The following is a 23,696-nucleotide window of genomic DNA, read 5'->3' as shown; positions in this document are numbered from 1 at the left end:
TGGTCAGATATAAACACGCTCATTATCGACAGACATTCATAATTAGTGGCGACGGGAACATTTATTGACGAGACCCGTGGAGTTTATAACAGCACAAATGAGTGGAGAAAAAGAATAAATCGTAAAGAAAGATGCAGGAGGGATTTTTAGAGGCAAGGGAAGAAAGATAAACGAGCAGCTGTCACTAGGTGGTGAGAATTTGTGTCATTCGAAATGTGCAACCTTCTCCTGTGTTTTTTCAACTTCATTTAATAATGGGGCAATGTTAACGCCTTGATATAAATGATTCGACAGACGCAATGGATGAGAATGAAATATAACGTGGTATATGCTGTCTTCCGGCTTTTAGAATTGTGTTTGTGAATTTATGGTTATAAATCACCTTTGATATCGCACATTTTTTGATCATCATGCATATATGTGACATTATGCCATTAATTGAATATTCTCAATCAACCAGGCCATTTAAATTGTAGGATTATTGAATTGATTGCAAATAGACTGTTTGATAAATACCCTCTGTGCGTCCCTTTGTATTAAAGAAAAGAGTATTTATTGGAAGTAGGTTGGAAAGGTTGAAGTGGGGACAGGCAGAAGGAAAAAAAATAGATAGTAGGAGTCATTATCCCTTCACCATGTAAGTGTCCGGGGTCTGTGTAAGGTTAGTGTGGTGCAATAAATTCCTGGGATTGGTGAAGTAGGCGGAAGAGAGGCGGGAAGGTTACAGGACACCGCTGACCTGAAGCAACACAACTCAGACTTGCTACATTCTGTCCTCTCAAGCATGAATGTATGATTGCTCCACTTAAAAAAAAATCAAAATAAAAAATGGGAGGTGGGAAGCCACGGGCGCATATGCTGTATATACAATACCCGAGTCTGACTGACCTTGCGTCATCCACGCTCCACCTCTGCCTGACTCCATAAAATGAGTGTGGATAATCCATTGCTACTGGAAGACAGGCAGGGCAAAGGATCAATGCAACAGCAACTATTTGCACTTCAGCTCGGTCCACCATTTGTATCCCTATCACCAGTGGCAACCCTGAACAACGTAAAACGCCACATTGCATTGATGTGAATAATTTGTATGAGGGTAGACTCCCGTGGCCCCCAGTTGTACAGCCAGACAACGATGGCCCACTGCCCAGAAAACGGGGTCAGAGGAGCAGATGAGAAGCAGTACATTTGAGAAGCAGTCCCAGGAGCTTACCTTAATGTATAATACATGTATATTAAATGTATAAGCACATTTCAAAACTCTCGAGGTCACTTTACAGTCATAGGATAAGGTTTTCTTTGGGCGAGCACTAAACCCAGAAGGGTTTCTCAAATAGAAAGAAAGCTATATTAGCTAGCTAATAGAGAGCTAATAGATAGCTATCTAGATAGCCAGATAGCTATCTAGCTAATAGACAGCTAGCCCTATAGCTAGCTAGTCAGCTCGATAGCAAACAGTCCTACAATAAGGCCCAATCCCAGTCGGAGCCACGAAGCGAGTGATTAATTTTCTCCAAATACTGCAGTAGTTAATTTCTTGCAGTATTTTCTCATGAGCTGTTCCATGATGATCTTATTTGATTTATGTTGCTATTGGCTACTATCCAGAAAATTTCTAGATTTCCAGTTGACCGAGAATTCACGTTTTATCGTAAAAATAATACAGACACTCCCCAACTTACGAACGAGATACGTTTCGAACGGTCGTTCGTAAGGTGAATTTGTTCGTAAGTTGCTTCAGGGCGATACTTCGTATGGAACGAATGTTTAAGGTAGTATTTTAAGATTTATATAAGCATGTTTAAGTCTTGTATAACTACTCTGTATTGGTTTGTACTGAAAAATAATAATATATGCTCTATAAAGATATGTACATGTACACCTGGAGAGAATACTACATATGTTACTACAAAAATGTCCGTATGAACCGTTGTTTGTAACTCGAATGTTCCTAGGTAGGGGACCGTCTGTATATAATTTTGTCACATATTTAGAAATAATTGTGAGGGTTAACAAGAGGCATTTTTTTTCCTTCTGAAATATTATTGCATTACTTACCACATATGGCAACATCTGATGTAAAAAAAAGGAAATCAGTGACAGAACATGTTTTTTTAGAATAAAGTTCAATCTACTCCAACCTACGCAACATTTGCTTTGTATACAACATGTACATCCAAACACGTCTATCCCTCCCCAGTCTTTTACTTTTGTCTTTATTTCATTTAAAAATTCACACAGTCATGCCAAGACACGTTCGTGGAGCGGCATTCACTGCAGACCGGTAACTTCCGGGGGCAGAGACGCTCCCTGAGGTGAAATAAGAAAATGATGTACACAACCATAATCTTTTGTAATAATAGTCCGCGTGCTGCTGCGCATCGCTGTTTTTGGAGTTTGCTGAGAGTACATGCTTACTGAGCACCAGAGGCCATTGCTGGAGCTTTATGTTGTCTTTCGTTATGTATATAATTGTTTTTATTTCGCAAAACGCTGTACCTTTACCAAAAATTCTACGTTTCTCTTAGATGGAACTGATCAACAAGCAAAGTGTCGAACTAAGTGTGCTAAAAGGCCTTGAAAGCTGACCGTAAAACAAATACGGCTCTCCAGTGTGCATCCGTCTTACAGGTTCAATAAAATAAACAAATGTTTTGGGTTTTTTTCCCGGAAAGTCTATTAATCAGGATAATGCTTATTGATCAAGTATGTTAAAAACACACAAGGAATTTCCTATAGAGCCATTCCAGTAGTCAAACAAAAAGCCACCACTTTAAGGGCAACCGACGTCACTTTTTTGTTTTTTAACTGACATCAGAAAAACGTTTTATAGCATCTAAGATACCCAAATCACACAGTATGATATTTTTTGTCAAATGCAAAACCCCAATAAAAATGACTTAAAGTGTCCAAAATCTGCAAAAAATTGAGCTGCGAATTGGGCATTTTCAGAAAGTCCTGCCCCCAGTTCGTGACGTCCAGTAATACGCCCAGTAGAAGTCATTTGAAGCCATTTTACAAATTATGGACACAACTTGACGTCAGTTGTCCTTTAAGTATTTCGGATATTAACAAAATGAGGAGTTGTTTTTCAATTGAACTCATTCATATCGCTTGCCTAACGCCGCGTGTGCGTCTGTGTATTTAAAAAGGACTCACCTTGTTGCCATTTGTGTGAATTTGACTGAGTGTGTGTGAGAGTGAGGATTGCACGTGATCATGATGAATAAACACGGAATAGAGCGACGAGTGTCTTTGATACGCATGGTAGCTCTTTCGGTTGAGCAGCTCATGATGGATGTTTTCTGAACAGATTTCGTGAAAATGAAGCTTTAGCTGCAGAATGGCCACTGACAGGACCCTCTGTCCCTGACTGCTCCCCTGCGTGGAGCGCAGGTGTCAGCAAATGCCGGATGAAATACTGCCATGTCAGCCCCTTCTATTACGCCTCAGCGGTGAGGAAAGAGAAGCAGAAAGAGAAAAAAATGGAGGGATGAGGTCGTCCAGATGTGTATAGTATTGATTGTTAATCCTTTCTTCGTTTGGCTCCATATGGCTTGAATATAAAAAAAAGTGCAATAAACCGAAAGGGGGTGTTGTTTTATTTTGAAACTGTTTTTATTTTTCACTGATTTGAGTGTGAATGGATATAGAGATGCTTCGAAGTTCATGAGCTCTAGTTATATGACAATTCTATGCACAAAAATGATGTAAAAAAGTGTTTTGGGCCTAATTTGTTCCCGTGTAATTATTAAAAAAGTAAATAAAAGCAAAGTTTTCCACAAAGCCACCGGAAAAGGTGCAAAATTAAAACAAGGAGGAAAACAACGCACTGCTTCACACTGTGATCAAAGCAGGAAAACAAAACACAGCGAGGAATGCTAAAAATATTATATAATAAAATTTTAATGCCAAGAAACACAAATAAATATTTTTATTTATTTATTTTGTGCGTCTTTTGGGGTGTTTTGTAATTCAAATTGACTCTCGTTTGGGCCCATTCATGCCAGAACAGTGACTGTAGTGCCTCTCATTTCAAGCCTGAATTAGCAGTGTCACCTAAATGATCATAATGAGTCACTTTTACAGGAGAAATATCTTCTACCTATTTGAATCAGTCCTGACCCCCCTTCACCCCCCCCCCCCCCCCCACACACACACAGGCTCACAAATATGCAGAGTGCTGCACTGTGAGCAATCCTACGCTAATTACCTTCCAATTAGATTAACTATTATTCCGTAATAACCTGACTGGAGCAGGCTAATCATATGTTTGAGTCATGCTCCAATGCAGTCTGGGCCCAGTGTGGGGTCAAACTCAATTTGGTTTAGCGACATGGAAGGAATATGCTCTCTCATTTGCTTCGCCGACCCACGCTGGGCCAAACCATGGCAGGTTATCAAAATCAACTTAACGCCAAACTGTCACTCACTTGCCGCCCGAACCGTAACGTGTCGTTGGAAGTGGTTCTTTTAATATGAATTTCTCTGCTTTGGCATGTCAAATGCATGAAATCAAATATCTGTGTTGTATTGTGTTGTATCATAAATAGTGCATTTTTCACTGTCTTCATGAATTAAGACTTTAACTGGACATGAGGTTGGTCTAGAGAGCTCACCTTCCTAATGGCAGACTCACAGGGGGTTGTGACACTCCATAAACTGGCATAAAGTCTCAGCATACGTTCATGTTATCTTACTCGCTGATAATTAACTCATTCACTGCCAGACGTGCAAAAATGTGTCTACTCCAATGCCAGGGTTTTTGTCATTGTCACTTGAAATCCAGGACATACAGAATATTGAGTTTAAGGACTACATAAAAATGTAAGGTAGCATAAGAAACCTGAGACTCTCTTCTTTCATTAGGAAAAATGTGTTAATTCCTAAATTATATAGGTCTGGAGTGACATGAGTTTGAAATGAGGGCGGCTGTCCAAAATACAATGCAATACATACATATTGGTTTGTATAGCACGTTAACAACAGCTGAAGCTGCAATAAAGCGTTAACATGGGAAAAGGGGAAATGCTTCCCCCATGTGGCTCTACGTCATATTTTCCACTCCCGAATACATTTGTGAATAGCACTGAATGAGTTAATTAATATTTTTTTTAATCAGCTGACATCTGTTTCAAATGATGCTTTTTTGAACAGGAATATTGGCGCTGGCCTTGGTGCTGAAAACAGCTGTCTTTAAAAAAAACATCCCTGCTTTCACGATCAACTAAAATAAAATATATTTTGGAAGAAGATGCGACAGATTTGCTGAACTCCAGGTTTTCTGTGGGTTTTCTCCGGGTATGCCAGTTTCCTCCCGCATTCCCAAAAACATGCATGGCAGGCCAATTGAACACTTAAATTCCCCTGAAGTGTGAGCGTGAGCATGGTTGGTTGTTCTCCTCTGTGTGTTTTGAGATAGGCTGGCAACCGGTTCAATGTGTCCTCTGCCAACTACCCGAAAACGGCTGGGATAGGCTCCTACACCCCACACAACCTTTGTGAGGACAAAGAAAATCGATGGATGGACTATTCACACGTAGCATGGGTGCTAAAGGAGCAATCTATTGAATCCTCCGAAAACGATTAGGTTTTAAATATTCACAACGTTCATGGTTGATGTCCTCAAAAGAAGGTTACGCTGATGATTTTTATTCTTTGAAAGGATGAAATGTGTCGCAGGAAATATGGCTAATGTGCGGGACCGCTACCTACGCTGGCTGCTGAGGCTGGCAAATAGCTGAGAGTGGAGATTGGAGCCCAGCTGCTTTCCGGGCTGATAGGCAGGCACTCAAGCAAGGGTGCGGATGTCTGAGCTCGGGAGAGACTCCCCGGAGAGGGGCCGCGTTTAGCAGCAGATGCTGTTTTGCATTTTAGGCAAGGCGTAGGCGGGGCGGGGCATGGGAGGTTTGACAGACGGTTGAAGGAGCCAATGACTGTTTAGTCACAGTGCTTTGGTTAGTGACTTGTTTAATAGGAGTCAATATATATTGACAAAGCAAGGCTTGGCTGTTCATGCTGATTTATGCATACCTGTCACCCGGCCATATTTTGTATGATTTTTTTTCACATTTTTAGATTTCTACACTATACAAGAAAGTCTGTACGGGAAACGCAAAAATCGTTAAATATATAAGTGCATATGGCGGCTCAAATGAATCGCTGGACCAAATAAAATGGATGATAACTTCCGTTCTTCAGAATTCACATCAGAATCATCTTTATTATTTGGTGCGCATGGATCAGTAGCGCCTGCCTGAAAGGAGTCGCTGGAAAATGTGGTGAGCAGGGTGCGGAAGGTCCATTTAGGATTTACGGCGCCCTTGTTTCGATTCTTGGTATGGTGTATGCTGTATGGTGACAGTTGCAAATTACAAACCCACCCGAACTCTCGCAAGAACCTTTTTGTCCGCCATGTTCCACCTCATTTTGCACTTCTGATAACAAGCAGATAAGACGGAAAATGATAAATATTTCACTCCCCGTCAATCTGACTTTGACTTTGAAGCTTCAATGTCGCCAGCCCTTTTTTAAGTTTTTACCAGAATCGGGTTAATGCTGCCAGAAAACATGCAGCGTATTCATAAAACATAAATGACACCAAATATTAACGTCTGCTTGCGCGATTTGATGTTTTGTTGTTTTATGGAGGAGAAAGACGGAGGTCATCATTTGCATGATTTTACATAAAGGGATACTATACGCCGTCCTTTATAGTTCACACCAAACAAACCTCATCAGCATGCCGGCGGGCTCACGTCTGATCTGACATATTGCGTTAATAGCAATAAATTGCATTCGAGGTTACAAAGTAATTGATGACAGTTTATTGAACAGGCAGAGAGGACAGAAAGTCAAACGTCCATTAAATCAGCACCACGTTAAATGTTGATTTAAAAAAAAAAACATGCTGAGGCTAAATCAATTTAATTTATGCATCTTCCAAATAAAAACTTGGCAAAACCCCGACTCTAAATTTAGCAATGGTTGTCATTTGATCACTTGCTTGTAATATCCAGCTTTCATAAAATGTAAATGAGATGATTGCCCAGATCTGGGTGTATAACTTCAATATAAGATAATCCTCAAAAAAACGGTAACATTGAAAGGTCAGATTTCCTTCTGATTCCTTGCGGCGTTTCTGTGACATTATTACACCTCATTTACTTTTCTGTGCTTGTGATTGGCTGGCGACCAGTCCTGGTTGTCTTCAATTTGGGACCAGACGCCGATGGAGTAGTGATACTTGTGTTTATCTCGCTACGTGGTCTATGGCGACCAGTCCATGGTGTAGTTTGCCTTCCACACAAAGTCAGCATATAGTGTGGTGGGATAACCTATCAACCAAGTTACCGCCAGGGTTCATCTCCATGGCAACCACTTCCATTTTAGGTGAGTTTGGCCGAGTTCATTGTCCTTCTTGTGCCCCCGCCAACTCGAGGTCACTCATTGGAATTTTATAGGATAGTGTTGCATGTTAATTTTTAGCTGTTGGTCTGATCTTCCAACCTTCCAGTTTTGCCGCCTCGGGGTCATTTCAGTGCACCGTGATAATTGGTGCTGGCCTTTACTGAAGCCGTTTTCCAGATGCTGCATATAAAGGTGCTTGAGACACGGGCTTGTAAATGTTTTAAGGTAAAAAGGAGAGCCAACTGCTCACTATCGCTAGAGTGCCAAAGGGGGGAAAAAGTTGCTACGGAAAAAAAAAAAGAAATCTGATGCATGCGGGCTACGCCGCAGTGTAGACGCTTTCCTTCCTTTTGTCTTTGAATATTATTATGCAAGAGTTGGCCCATATATGGAATGTATCGCTTTTGGGGAACACCACAGAAACTGCGCACTTAAATTTCGAAAATATAACTCATGCTGCATAGGTAAATGTATTTATTTATTTATTTATTTGTGCATTTATTTGTGCATTTATTCGTGCATTTATCTATCTATTTATTCATGCATTTATTTATGCATTTATTCACGCATTTATTCATTTATTTATTAATAAAATAATTTATTTATTTACTTTCCATTGCAGGTTTCCACACAGCCAGAAATGCGACAAACAATTGAATGAAAAAAAGTCGTCTGGAAAGTTTCTTTTTTATTTCCATTTACAAAACAAGTCGAAACCTATTCAATCGGTGATATTGACGACCTTCTCTACCGGCCATCCATGAATTTCTGTACCTTTTTGTAATTGTTTTTTGTTTTTTTGGGGGGGGGATGGATGTATAAATGGAAGCGGTCAGGCTCTGTTAAAGGTGACAATCCCTACTGTGGCTATAATAAAATGTTGCTCTTTGGATTTGAACAGTAATGACTCATAAAGTGGAAAATGCACTTTTTTTCAGCAAATCATAAAAACCAGAGCATGCCACATTAATTATTAAAGCATATTAAACAAAAAAAAATAATACAACTTTGTCGATCCTTTAGGACCATGCAGAGTCAACTCTTTATTTTTCCCGTTTTCCAGGTCAGTAAGCCAGATATTCACCTGGTGGGACTTATTTGTGTTCAACGCGACACCTGCTGCTTTTAGTAGCGCCGGATCGTTTGGTGGCAGCCAGTTATGCCGAAAACAGAAGCACTTAAAAATGCCTGCGCGCAAATGAAAAGATAACCGGTGAGTCGCTGCTGCGCGACAACTGTGTGTGTGCACTTTTCGAGGATAATCATCGAATTCGTTTTTCCAATGAGTGTTTAATTCTTTTTTTTTAGCTTGACGGGTTGCTAATTTTTTCATCGAGGTTTGTCCAAACTCTCATCAAATGTCAAAAGAAAGTAGAAAATTGGGTTGGATGTTGGATGGGTTGCATAATTGTCCCAGAAAATTACGTAGTGTAGCCAAAATGTAGAAATACATCCAAATAAATGGATAAATAAATAGATAAATACGTCTGTGTAAGCTCTTAGTCGTATCGGAGTGGTCCATCGATGAAAAGGTTTCTTCAGCCGTCATCTGTACTTCTTTGACCGCCACTTTTGGACAGTTAGGATATATATAGGGCCAGTGCTACCAGCAAAAAAATAGCTCGCTGACGAAGCCTCTTGGATGAGAAGCGAAACGTCCAACACATTCGAAAAAGTACAGACGGCTGAAGAAACCTTTTCATTGGATTTTATATGTGGTTTTATTGTGCTCGTTGTGTGACTGTAAAGTGTCCTTGAGAGCTTTGAAATGCGCTTATAAATAAAATGTATTATTATTAGTATTATTATTAGTATTAGTAGTAGTCGTAGTAGGAGTAGTAGTAGTAGTAGTGAAATTCAAAGTCAAAGTCAGCTTTATTGTCAAATATGCTAATATGCATGACATACAGCACAGATGAAATTAATGAAATGAATTAGTAGTAGTAGTAATAGTAGTAGTATTTTTAGTAGTAGTAGCAGTAGTAGTATTTTTAGTAGTATTAGTATAAAAATATATGGATATATAGATATTTAAATAAATATGCAAATACACAAATCAATACATTTTTACATAATTAAATAATAACATAATTAAAAGTAAGAAAATAATAACATATATAAATTAGAAAAATACATAAAAATAAATAAATTAAATAAAAAACAACAACAACCTAGACTCATGCCTGTTCAAAGTCACTCCTCATCTTCCCTGAAGATTTATTGAAGATCTACTCAACTACTGAGTATCCCATTATTCACTTTATTCCTTTTTCCTGTTCTATCACGAGCATGGAAATTGCGATACGGGCGAGTATAACCCAAACCTGGTTGCCAAACGGATGTTGCCAAATAAGTCTTCCAGCCCGCAGCTCAGTTTTTTTTGTTTTTTTCCACAGCATGCTTCAATTTATCGACTACCCACCCAGGCATTTACAAACACAGCTTGGTGTTATCTTTCCGTTGGAACTACCCGCTAAGAATGCTTTTGTCGCCAACTGTTTATTGTCGCGGCATCATCAGTGCAACCCATTGAATACGCCCTCTTCGCCGCATCATGCATCCCTTGTGGCAAGAGGCCACAGCTTCCCAATGAATAGCACTCAGCGCTGGTTGAATGGCGAATGTCAATCTCACAAAGGCAACATGCGAGTCTGTTAGCAGGAAGTGAATATTTTCCACCTTTTTTTCCACAAAAAAAAATGTATTTCCATAAAACTAGCCTCCCTACGTCCCCTCCTAGTCTACTCGACACAAGAGGTGCGTAAACGACAGCTGCTATGCGAAACAGTCATTTTGCCCCGTGTCAAATTATGGATAAACTATCGCTCGCTTTTCACCGAGGTCCCACAGGTGGACGCCATGTTTGATTGGAGGAGGGTGTGTGTGTGTGTGTGTGTGTGTGTGTGTGTGTGTGTGTGTGTGTGTGTGTGTGTGTGTGTGTGTGTGTGTGTGTGTGTGTGTGTGTGTGTGCATCCTACCACGATATATCTCATTATTCAGCCATTAGCTCTTTTCTTTCTGGGGAAATGTCTCACTTAAAGGAAAATATCCTCCGCACAACTCAGCTATAAATTAAATTAAGATGTTGCATTAGCGATTCACCCGTGTCCGGGTGAATCGCTCTCATTCATAATTATCTACGAAATGCCTTCATTTCCAGAGATGTTGCCAGAATTGTTCAAGGAAGAGGAAAACAAATATGTGAGAGGTGGGGGCGGAGAGGTTGAAAAAAAGCATCTAAGCAGCTGGCCGTAACACCGAGATCATGTTAACTCATTAACTGCCATTCACAAGTGTATTCGGGAATTGAGAATATGACATTGAGCGCCATTGCCGAATTTGTTCGGGTTTTGTTGTTTCTTGTTTGAGTGCCGATAAAGCGTTGGGCATGGCCTCTGGCAATGTTTTTCCCTTCCAGCATTTCCCTTGTTTCCATGTTAGCGCTTTGTGCTAGCTTCAGCTGTTGTTAAAGTGCTATATAAATATGTATTGCATTGTATTTTGGACAGCCGCCCTCATTTCACGCTTATATAACTCCAAACCCATATCATTTAGGAATTACCTCTTTTTTTCTGATGAAAGAAGACAGTTTAAGGTTTCTTTCGCTGCATTGAATGTTTATATAGTCCTAAAACTCAATATTATGTGGGTCCTGGATTTCAAGTGACAATGACAAAAAGCCTGGCACTGGAGTAGACGCATTTTTGCACATCGTCTGGCAGTGAATGAGTTAATCTCATTGCAACTAAAATTGATGTACTGTTGTGAGAATGTATTTAGAATCAAACGCATTGAGCGTTCCTTTTTTTCCCCCGCCCTCAGTTTGACGCTGTCTTTGACTGTGTGGAATTTTCCGATTGTTCAGGCGCTTTGGAGTCAACCACCAACGGCCTCAACTGTCGTGTATGAAAACAACAACATGACATCATGAAAGTTGAGTCATTCTAATATGCCAAAAACCTCCCGATGTCGTTGTTTTGAGCCTTATTCCAATTAACACAACCCTGGAATTTAACATTTTCCCCACGCCTGCGCAGGTTGCCGTATATAAATAGACAGACGCCCACATACCGCATCTCAACTTCCATCCAGATCATCCCGTCTCCCATCTTTTCTCCGATCTCCTTCCCTTAAGGACCTCCCAAGCCTCATTTGCCCCTCCCACTTCACCCCCCTTCCTCCCTCCTTCCGCTTCTCAGTCTCAGCCTCCCTCCCCCTTCTCGCATTTGCATGCCCCGAGCTCCTCCACCCCCTTTCTCAAAGTAAACAGAGTAGAGAAGACCAGAAACCGAAGCATCACTTTTGCTCGCACTTCCCCACGACTTTCCCTCCCCCTTTTCCCCCCCTTCGCCCCGTGAAACCACTTTTTTCCCCCCTTTCTTGTTTTTTTTCTCCATCGCTCGGAGTTTCATCGTCGCGCGTGCGTCCTGCATCCGTAGTAAGAGTCAGCCTGCGCATTGAAAACAAAGCCAGCTCTAAGAAAAGGTTGGGGGGAACGAGAAGTGACCAGAGAGGTTGAGTGACAGGATAGACAAAAGTGGTGGAAATCGCGTTTGTCTCTATGAGTAAGGCGACCCGTCTTCACATGCTGTGCTCTATGGCAAACTCTGGCTGCGTGTTGCTGTCCGGGAGCGGGATGTTACCCCATTCTCTGCAATGCCCTCCTGCTTTCCTTTATCTGCCTCAGGTAGGAAGTCACCCGGAGCGCTAACACACGCTTAAAATCCATGTTTTGATGTCATAGCATCGTTATTATTATGCTTTTTTAACATCTTAAACATTCCCGAATTTGTTTGGGTTTTGGTTTTTTTTTTTCATGCTTGGGTGCCGTTAAAGCGTTGGCCATTTTTATTCATTTATTTGTCATTAAATTAAAAAAAATTATGAATGAACTCATTCATTCCTATTTACAAATTCATTCGGGGATTGAAAATATGACGTAGAGCGCCTTTCCCGAATTTTTTCGGGTTTTGTTTTTTTTCATGCTTGGGTGCTGTTAAAGCGTTGGCCATTTTTATTTATTTATTTGTCATTAAATTAAAAACAATTTTAATGAACTCATTCATTCTCATTCACAAATCTATTTGGGAATTGAAAATATGACGTAGAGCGCCATTCCCGAATTTATTCGGGTTTTGTTTGTTTTTTTTCATGCTTAAGTGCCGTTAAAGCATTGGCCATTTTTATGTATTTATGTGTCAATTAATTGAAAATATATTAATGAACTTATTCATTCCCATTCACAAATTTATTCGGGAATTGAAAAGCATGACATGGAGCGCCATTCCCGAATTTGTTCGGGTTTTGTTTTTTTCATGCTCAGGTGGCGATAAAGCGCTGGACAAACCTCTAGTCATGCTTTTCCCTTCTACAAGGGGGCAGCACTTCCTTCTTTTCTATGTTAGCACTTTGTTCCAATTTCAGCTGTGGCTAAAGCGTTATATAAACCAATAGATATGTGTTGCATTGTATTTTGAACATCTGCCCTCATTTCATGCTCACATAACTCCAGACCCATATCATTTCGGAATTAACTATTTTTTCTGATGAAAGAAGACAGTTTAAGGTTTCTTATGCTGCTTTGAATATTTATGTAGTCCTAAAACTCAATATTCTGTAGGCCCTGGAATTCAAATGATAATGACAAAAACCCTGGCACTGGAGTGCACACATTTTTGCACATATGTGGCAGTGAATGAGTTAAAAACACCACCTAAAAACAACTTTTTGGGTGTCTATTTTAATGTTGACAATTATAATGTGAAGCGTATGAAAATGTCGCATTTTACTCGCTGACCCTAAGTTGTTTTCATCTTTCATTTTTGACGTTTGTCTTTGCTCTCAACTTCCCTTTCACCGAGCGCGTGTTCACATGTGTATTTCGAAGCACGTGCGAGCCTTGGGTCGGGCAGCGGGACAGTGACAGATGTCATCTCCAAAGTGAATTAGACAATGGAGCCAAATGACTACTGGCGCACTTCTTGAAGTACCCCCCCCCCCCCCCCCCCCCCTCCTGCTCAGATGTGACTGCGTTTCTATTAACTCTGCCTCATTTCCTCAGTTAGCATGCTGCGGGTTTCGATCACTGTAAAAGTATTTCAATTGACTCTCCGTTGCTCAATTACCAGGCCTTTTGAGTGTATATTTTTTTTTAGCTGCTGGCACATGTGCACCCCCATTCCCCCCCTCCCCCCTCCAGACAGTTTGTTATTGCAGGCATATAAAATATGATAAGACTAGAGAGAGATGCCATATAAAATATGATCGGGCTGCAGTGAGCTAACCTGCCACGTCCAGCCTCCAAATAGCCGCCACACATCACCTTTACGGGACGGCGCAGAACCGCCGGGGCCGGCTGGCGGCGCACACATAGTCACACGTGCACATAACTCACCCAACGTGCACCAGCTGGGACGTTCGCACGTACAAACTTTAAACCCTTAGCTCACACGCGTACAATGAGTCCTTTGGGAAAACAGTCTGTTCGTCCCCCCTCGTTGGGGGGTGTTCATATATTTGCCTGAAGCAAATTCTTCTGGTCTATACTGAAGAGAATATGTCTTTTACTCGATGGTTTTTGTTTCAGTTTAAATGTGTCTTGCTCTTCTATAGAATCAGAATCATCTTTATTGCCAAGTAGAACACACAAGGAATTAGTTTCCGGTAGAACACGCTGCACTAGTATCATCATCAAAAAAATGCAAAGAGGCACTATACAGTTCTGTTTGGGTTAGTGTTTATAGTGAAGAAATTCTCTTTTACTCAATGGTTTTTGTTTCAGTTAAAATGTGTCTTCTTTTTTTAACAAAGGTCTTCTGGTCTATAGTGAAGAAAATCTCCACTTTACTCAATAGTTTTTGAAAATCTGTCTTTTACTCGATGGTTTTTGTTTCAGTTAAAATGTGTCTTACTCTATTTTTTTTAATGTAAAATCGGCATTGCAATTTGCCCGGGGAAGTGTAAAGGGGACCGCAATATTTGCTTCCCACGCTTCACGTGGTCTCTCCTCATCTCTCCATCCATTCACAGACAACACGGATCACAGCTAAACATCCGTGCACTCTAAAACATTCATCTCATCAATGTCTGCGTATTGAATTTACATTCTCTCTCTCTCTCTCTCTCTTTCTCTCTTCTTCCAGCTTTCTCTTTGTATTGCGCTCCCCTGCTCTCTTTTCCCAAGGCGACGGCTTGGGTAGAATGAAAAAAAAAGTCCTCGTAAGTCAATACGATGTGCTAAATCTGCTTGTGCAAGCTCCCTTGCGTTCCCCAGGGAGGGAGGGAAGGAGTTGTTGAAGGGGATGAATCTTTACCAAGGCGCATCTAATAGTTAAACACTTCCTTTCCGGTGGTCAGAACACATCGAGTATTGTGGTGAACCCCCACCCCATCGTCCACACCCTCGCTTGCTGCACTCGTTGCTCTTTCGCTCTCATGTTGATGGTCTTTGTTCTTTTTTTTTGGCCTTGGTGTCTTGCTTCTTCTCTGCCTCCGCTGACAAATAATGAGTATCGCTTTGAGGAATTCATATTAAATGCGTTTTATTCTCTATTGTTAAAAACAATCTGCTTAGTTGATATAGTACAATAAGCGGACAGTAGAAAAGTAATGTGACGCAGACAGGGTATTTCCATTCGACCCTCAACGCACAACAGCGATATAATCATCAGCTCATCGAATTATAAGCCACGCTCCGTTTCATTTATCTTGCATGATGTGCATTCGGCTGCCTTGTGGTAGTAAAACACGAGCTCCTTTGGTTATTGCTTTGGAGGTACTTGACCGTTTAATCACGGCCTCTGATTTCAAAAGGTCCGGTGTCTAATATCAACAAGCAAACATTGCTGATGCCGTTTTATTGTTTTACATTAGCCTTTTATGCCTTTACATAAACAACATGCTTGCAGCTGTTTTGTTTTGGTTTGCTGTTGTGTTTCCCCCCCCCATACATTCCCCATCCATTTACACCAGGATGCAATTTATCCTCCATTTTGTTTATCCTTTAAGTGCCATTTTACGATATATACTGTTTATATACACAGTGATACCCCAGCTTACAAACTTAATCGGTTCCCAGAAAGTGTGTGTAAGGCGAAAAGTGTGTCTTCCAAACATTAATTTCCCATATGAAATAATTTAAAATGAGAATAATCCGTTTCCAGGTCCCCATAAAACATAATTTTCTCTTCTAAAGAAGCCTTAAAACTACACAAAATATACCTTATTTTATGTATAATAAATGTGATATGGTATTGTAATTGAATAAATAAACTGTAGTGTATAATAAAGTCGTTTTATTTACCTTTGTCACGGTCGATGTAGTTGCCTCTTGATGATATCCAAGTGAAGTTGCCGCTCTTTCTCTATGATAATGTCCCCACTAACACGGTCCCCTGTGAGCTGCTTTTCATTAATCCAAATCAACAAATTTTTCAAACTTGTATTGCCTGAGACCGTTGCTTTGACAACACAGAAACCCCCTTAGCCACATGTAGCAATGGTCGACTTAGCATACTGGTACTGGGACGCTAAGTCACACAAACGCACATCTCGTTTGTGTTTCTCGATGATATGTGGCCAAATTACACTCGATGAGGGAACAGCGACAGAGGAGAGTTAATTGAGGACAGAGTCCTCAAACGGCCAAATTATGAGTCGTCTGTTGGCTCAACGGGAGAGACTTCAAGGTCAAAAGGAAATCACCTATTCGATATCATCGAGAGAGGATACAGAAAAGGGAGTAGACGAAAAGATGATGGAAAGCAAAACAAAAGACCTCTGCTGAGGCCAATTACCTTCTTGGTTTTATATAAACTGGCACACGGGTGCGGACGGCTAATGAGAGGCAGCGCACGCTGCCGCTCGGGGATGTGTGCGCATCGCGTAAAACTCACATTAAGATTCAGAGGTAACTTTGAGAAATATAAAGTATGAGAAGTATGAACTTGGCCTGAGAGCAGGTGAGCTTATCAAGGCTTAGCGAACTTCTGTTCCAACAAGAAAGTAGCCCAGCCAGACATTCCGATGGGTCAGAAAAGGCCCCGGCGTGGGAGGAAGGACAATGTTGTTCTCATCAATAATTTCCAGTCTGAGCAATATGTTCAAAAGAGTGATCAGAATAAGGTCTGGGGTGAGGCAAACAAACAAACAAACAAACTATATATATATATATATATATATATATATATATATATATATATATATATATATATATATATATATATACAGTATACAACATACATATTTCTCATCTCATCTCATCTGTTCCATAAATCCACCATTATTTCGTTGGTATTTACAGCTTTTCCATCAGGTACGGATTTCAATAGCGTAGAAACAAAAACATGGCCAAGCTCAAACCTGGCCTCATCCCCCCCGACTTCCACCATTCTGTCAGCATCCCAAACCATCTGTCCCACTCGTCCACCCACCAAGAAAAATTCACTCCACTCCAAGCTCATAGTTGGAATCGGTTCACCTGGCATGACCTCAGTTGTTCCAAATGATAGATGTTGCTGTATTTTTTGGGTCAAATTTTACCTGTAAAAAATGCACATTCATGAGAAATTGTTTCTTGATATCTATTTAAATTTAACTCATGGGAACAGGCGGTAAATATTACACCTTAAATTTTGCAAGCTACGGAGGCGCCGATGAGAACTATAGACAAACGTGACGGAAATGGGAGGAAGGAGTTCACAGTTTGAAACACCAAAGGTTCCAGATAACGTCGCTGAAAAAGGTCTCGGAACAGGTGGATAGCTTTGCTGTTAAATGTTATCCAGACAAGCTATCTTGTTAGTGCAACAGCATAGAGTAGAGAAGATGGGTCATAAGGTCAGGGGTCGCAACCTGTCATTTTGGGATGACCCCACTGTCATTTGCTTAAGGTTACAGTTGGATGGGAGTGTTATTTTTTTCTTTAGTGCTAATGGATCTGCAATTAACTCATTCACTGCCATTCACAAATTTATTTGGCAATTGAAAATATGACGTAGAGCCCCATTCCCGAATTAGTTCTTTTTTTTTTTCTTGCTCGGGTGCAGATAAAGCGCTGGCCATGGCCTCTGGCAATGTGTTTTCCCTTCCACAAAGGGGCAATATTTCACTTTCTTCCGTGTTAGCACTTTCTTACAGCTTCAGCTGTTGTTAAAGCGCTATATAAACCAATCTGCATGTATTGCATTGTATTTTGTACATCTGCCCTCATTTCAGGCTCATATAACTCCAGACCCATATAACTTAGGAATTAGGAATTAACAGTCTAAGGTTTCTTACGCTGCATTAAATGTTGATGTAGTCCTAAAACTCAATATTATCTGGGCCCTGGAATTCGAGTGACAATGACAAAAACCCTGGCACTGGAGTAGACACATTTTTTCACATCGTCTGGCAGTGAATGAGTTAAGGAGACATTTATACATAGTAAACATACTGAAATAAGACCTAAGCGGTGTCGAAAATGATCGGGGGGAACCATAAATTGTCGCACGAGCAGTGGCCAGTGTTGATGCTCGCACAACAAATTCATTTTGTGTTTTAAGGGTGAACAAATTATGTAAATTAGGGTTAATGGCAACCAAGTCGGAAGCATTTGGGTGATGACGCCCCTTAGAAACCTTTCTGTCGATTAACACCAATATTTGGCTTACCTCTGAGTCCCCCCCATCTCCCGCTAATGGCCGCAATTAGTGATAATTAAGAGAGGGGGTGGTAAAAGGACATGCTTGATTAGGCTTGAACATGTGTATAAATCTGTCATGCATCTGAAGGTACAGATGTGAGAGCGGAGATTTCCTTGAGCACTTGTCATCTTACTCTTTGGGCAAAAACTTAGCTGCATGGATCTGGGGGTAATTAACTTATTCGTTAACAGACGATGTGCAAAAATGTGTCCACTCCAGTGCCAGGGTTTTTGTCATTGTCACTCGAATTCCAGGACCCACAGAATATTTTGTTCTAGGGCTACATAAACAGACTCTTTTTTTCATCAGAAAAAAAAGAGTTAATTCCTAAATTATATGTGTCTGGAGTTATATGAGCTTGAAATGAGGGTGGCTGTCCAAAATACAATGCAATACATATTTATATAGCACTTTAACAACACCTGAAGCTGGAACAAAGCGCTAACATGGAAAAAAGGGAAATGCTGCCCCCTTGTGGAATAAAAAACATTGTTAGAGGCCATGGCTAGCGCTTTATCTGCACCCAAGCATGAAAACAACAAAACCCGAACAATTTTAGGATCAAATATGTCCAATTCCAGAATAAATTCATTAATGGAAGTGAATGAGTTAATGACGTGACAATGCCATATTTAACGACTGAAAATAAAGATTTCAGATGCAGAAGCAATACTGTCATCTTTGTAGCCGTAATTGCTGAGATGCCTTGTGTGGTGCAGAATTCACTGACAGGGTAGATTCAGTTTTCACTAGGTCATCAAATGTAGAGTAAAATACCCCCACACCCTTAAAAAAGTGCATTGTGGGATTCAAGACATCCAAAATGATGCATGGACCTAATACTGCTTGACTAATATTGTATGAGGAAGCAGGAGGCATAGACAACAACGCCCCTCCTTGGGGTTAGCAACAATCCCCTACTCTCGCTGGAGAGATTGATGGGGAAGGCTTTTTTTTTACCAAATCATATTTACTAATACATTTCAAAGTTGATGCTTTAGGGGAGAGGTTTGTCAAATTGAGATTGGGAGCACTCACTGTTGGATGTGAATGATAGGAGACAAGGAAAGACACCTAGAGACAGAAAGCTATCTTAGATACACAAAAATGGAAATAGTAAAAACAAACTACTGGAAAAAATTAATCCATCACCTCAAACTTCCGTCTGTGTGAGATCTCACTTCTACAGGAGTGGTCCATCGATGAAAAGGTTTATTCAGCCGTCATCTGTACTTCTTTGTCGTAGGTTTCGCTCCTTATCCGAGAAGCTTCGTCAGCGAATTAAAATTATGCTGGTACCTCTGGCCCTACATATATATATACCTAATGTCCAGAGCTGGCAGTGCCAGACCTCTGCTTTGATAGGTCCCTACTGTAAGGTTGGGTGGAGCAGAGGACTATTCCCTGAAGCTAATCTTATTACTTATTTTGTCCTGTCTGATTATGTACCATGACTGGCCCGGATTACCCCATTCACTCTGGTATCAGCTCATCAGCATGAATAAGGCTATCTGGTAAGCAGAGGTCTCGCACCGCCACATTTGGACATAAGGGATATATATATACATATAAGGCCAAAGCTACCTGCACAATTTTAGTTTGCTGACGAAGCTTTTCGGATGAGGAGCGAAACGTCAGACAATTTCAAGGAATTACAGATGACGGCTAAAGAAACCTTTTCACCAACTCAGACTGTTATAAAAAGTGATCTGGGATGGACATGTTTGATTGATTTTTTTTAAACGCCATCAAAATGGACAAACGCAGTAACGTCAGATCCTTGCCAAACAAGTATATTCAAGTATTTCACCATGATCCTGCAGCATTTTTTAATGACACATAAAGCTTGATCCAGGGATTGATGTGCTTTGTAAAGCAATTCCTCTTTTTATGACTTTCACAGTGGTATAAAATGTCAGACTACCCCTGGCAATGAAAGGAACACACAAAGGCTTCACGAGTACAAAAGGCCTGACGGTGATTGCAAATCTAAAGAAACTTGCAGGCATACTCAGAGAGAAAGTTATTGGCCCGGTAATGGTCGCTGTATTTCCTGGGAGGCTTTTGGGTGCTTCTTATAAAATATATCATGTCTGTTCTTTTCAGAAATCCCCCGAACTTGGACTCCACTGGGGTCGAATCTCTGACGCCTTTCGTAGTGTGAATGATAAACATCTCAACTTTTGGTCAGGGTATCTATTATGAATGAAAAGCTAGCACCACCTTGGTGCTAGCATTTGTAATTGATGGGCTGCGTCCAGGGCAAAGTACACACACACACGCATGCATACTGGACTGTGAAGTTTTGACACTCAGTCATGTTTGAGGCTATAACATAGCTGACGTCCCCTGCGCATTAGGCAAGGTGTGTTCGATTTGTTTCTATCTACCCTCCCCCCTACCCCTACACACCCTCCTCCTCCACTCAATACTCTCTACCATATAAGTCATCTATATTTTGTTATGGGCCTGCTTTTTGGAGTACTCCGGGAACTCCATCTGGAGTCAGTGCTTTGCCAAAGAAGTCATCTACATATATGTTAGCATAGCAATTCCGTTCATGTGACCATATTATCAATTGTCAAACTTAAAAACAAAGGAGGATACATTTTGTTTCATTAGTTTTTTTTTCCAGCAAGCCATGGAGAAAAAGTACCAGACGCTCCCCAATTTATGAACGGGATACGTTCCGAACGGTCGTTCGTAAGTTGAATTTGTTCGTAAATTATTTCATTTTGTATGGAATGTATGTTTCAGGCTTACATACATATGATTAAGGTTTATATAAGTATGTTGAAGGCATGTATAAGTAACATGGATTGGCTCTACAAAGATATGTACATGTACAGAGAACACCATATGTTACTACAAAAATGTTTATATGTAGCATTGTTCGTAACTCGAATGTTCGTAAGTAGGCGAGGGTATGTAAATGTCTGGCAGCGAATGAGTTAATATGGCTTGAGAGGATTCATACGGTGAGAGCGAGAGAGACCCTTATGAGAGAAAGCAAGTGAGGCGATGTGCATATGCATGCGGTAGCAAGAGAAAGAGATCAATGGCGAGTGACGCAGTAGTTGAAAGAGCATGTCTCTCTATGCTGTAATTCACATGTATAATTTATCTGGCACAACATGAGAAAGAAGCGCCGGAGAAATGAAGCACACATCAGAAAGGGAAGATAACGTGTTCTTCTCGTCAGGAGGGGTGCACGGAGGTAAAAAGAGGTGACAAAATCGCAATGGGAATCACAAGACAGATTTGGTTGGGGTTAAAACAGAACCGTCGGAGCACAAAGAGAACAGAAGTGAGGGACATTTTGGATTGAAGCTTTTTGAAATGATTTGAATGTAATAGTCAATAAAAGTAATAAGTAGTAATAACAATTACCGTATTTTCTGGTGTATAAGGCGCACCGGAGTAGAAAGCGGGCCGACAGTGAATGTTGTATTGGACTTGTGTGAAATTTGGACTTGTTTCAACTTCATTGATAGTTCAAAGGCAGAGTGTAGACTGTAAGGTTAAAATATCCCATCAATCAGGCTCCGCAAATAACCCGCACAAGCCATCTGTACAATTCAAAAAGCACATACAAGCAAGGCCACCAGCTATTAATGAAGTTTCTAGTATGTCTGCCTGCATCTGTTGCTGTTACAATATCACAACTTCTAAGATGTGCAACCCGGAGCTCCTCAAGACACTTTGTTGAGGTTGATTCTTCTTTTAGGGGTCTGTGGGTGAATAAAAGCTGATATAAGAACGTTTCGGGATCTAAACATGTCAGAACATGTCGCAGTGAATGGATTGAAAGTCAATATTTGGTCGACCGCATGAGAACACATCAGCCATTTTGTTTTGATGATGATGATGATGGAAGCGTCGATATTTGAAGTTTGCGTTGAGAAGATGTCGGATGATGGCCCGCTGTGTACCGATTTGCTCGGCTCGAGTTGAACGAGATCTTAAAGGAAATATCATCAATTATGAATATTTCTAAGCCTTGAACCGCTTTGCTTTCATCTTTGTTTGGCCTCTTGTTTTGCGTTTAATGGCACAGAGGAGGTGGGGTGTTCGTTTCACCAGTGGAAAGTTGCGAGTTTAATCCCCAGTTGCCAAGCTCAAGTATTTTTGAGCAAACCAACCAACTTGTCTCGCTGTGGACAAAAACAAAATGGCAATCAGTCTTAACTGAGACATAAATTCAGAAATGGCAGTGAATGAGTTAAGATGACACAATTCGATCCGGGCGGCACGGTGGTCCAGTGGTTAGTCCATGGTTCGATTCCAGCTCCAGAGTTTGCATGTTGAAAACAAGCCTACGTGTGTATGTTGGAGAGGGTAAGCGTGTTTATAGGCATTTATAGATCGGCACTTGAGTATACAGTACGCGTCGTCTCAAAGCAAGCATATTGCTTCTTCTCTCTCAAACGAGTCACACGAATAGAACCGGTAGGAATGAAGCAATATCTGGAGGGTGTTGTAATTAGGGCCAATTCAATTGGACTCTAATACTTCATTATACAGCTGCCAAGAACACAGTAACGATTAATAGCCATATTTTCATTTCTTTTTTTTTTTTTTGCACTCATTAATGGTGTGGAATTAATGGAAATGGCTCCGAGTGGCCTTACTTAGCGCTCCAGGCTAGCATGAGCGCAGCATGCTCTCCAAGGCTGCGGCCCCTCTTTGCAAACGAATCCCCTGAAGCATCTTGATCGCATTTTTGTTGCTTTTCCATATAAAACGTGTTGCATTGCAACATGCAAACTGAAATATGCAAACGGTGGTCAATCAAAGTGATTTTCTGTGCTTTTCAATTGCTGATTTTGTGTCACTGAAAAAGAGACAAATGAAGCGAAACGCGTCGAGGAATGGCTGGTGCGATTTTCTCCACAGGCTTACCGCCTCTCCGCGTTAGTGCGCTACTCCCCATGGCCCAACGGTGACATGGCATTTAATAGACTCCACGCTGTGAAACAAACTACCTCAATTAATTCTTGCGACTCGGCCTCGCTGGCCTTTTCTCTCACTCACAAACCCTCGGGTATGTGTGAATGTGTGATTTAAGCCATCTTTGTTTCCGTCCTTTTGTCTCCCCACGGGTTGTGTTAAAGAACAGAGCCTTTGGCTGACCCGACATGATCTATTTTTATTCATTATGCCATCCACTTTTTTTTTTTTAATAATGAAGTGTTTCTTTTTTTTCCCACTCGCACGCGCCGCACTCTTCACCCTATAAAATGTCATGTTCAAGCAGTATGTGCACGATATGTACAGTTTCTGCTAATGGCCACTGTGGTTTTGTTTCATCACTGAGAATTATTGGAGTAATAGCTTCTCTGTCTCTATATCCGATAAATACTAAGAAAGAACTTGCAGGCATATACTGTAAGTGTACAGAAAATATGGATATCATAAAAATATGACCTTTTTTCTATTAACGTAAAGGTGAAGGAGTGCTTTTGTCTCTATTGGATAATACTTCATAGTACTGCAAGCAATTTTGAACTCATTCACTGCCGTTCACGAATTTATTCGGCAATTGAAAATATGACGTAGAGCGCCATTTCCTGAATTTGTTCGAGTATTGTTTTTCCATGC

At 40.7% G+C, this 23,696-nt stretch overlaps 1 protein-coding gene across 16 annotated transcripts in view; it reads left to right on the top strand.

Annotated features, from left to right (window-relative positions):
* The window catches only part of rbfox3a (RNA binding fox-1 homolog 3a), a 216,437-nt gene that overhangs the window by 127,120 nt on the left and 65,621 nt on the right, over positions 1 to 23,696 (top strand). Inside the window, exon 1 of one of the 16 annotated variants that reach the window (XM_089015707.1) lies at positions 11,736 to 12,097. The exons of the other annotated variants lie outside the window; for them this stretch is intronic. Coding sequence (XP_088871833.1) covers positions 11,972 to 12,097 — 126 coding nt within the window. The 5' untranslated portion in view covers positions 11,736 to 11,971. Of the gene's footprint in view, positions 1 to 11,735; positions 12,098 to 23,696 lie in introns of those variants that run through there. 16 annotated transcript variants of the gene reach the window in all.

This window comes from Hippocampus bargibanti, linkage group LG15, assembly GCF_051943395.1.
Source record: "Hippocampus bargibanti isolate YZ-2025 linkage group LG15, ASM5194339v1, whole genome shotgun sequence".
NCBI classification, from domain to species: Eukaryota; Metazoa; Chordata; class Actinopteri; order Syngnathiformes; family Syngnathidae; genus Hippocampus; species Hippocampus bargibanti.
The sequence above is the reverse complement of the archived record's forward strand: the minus strand, read 5'-3'. Positions and strand labels throughout refer to the sequence as shown.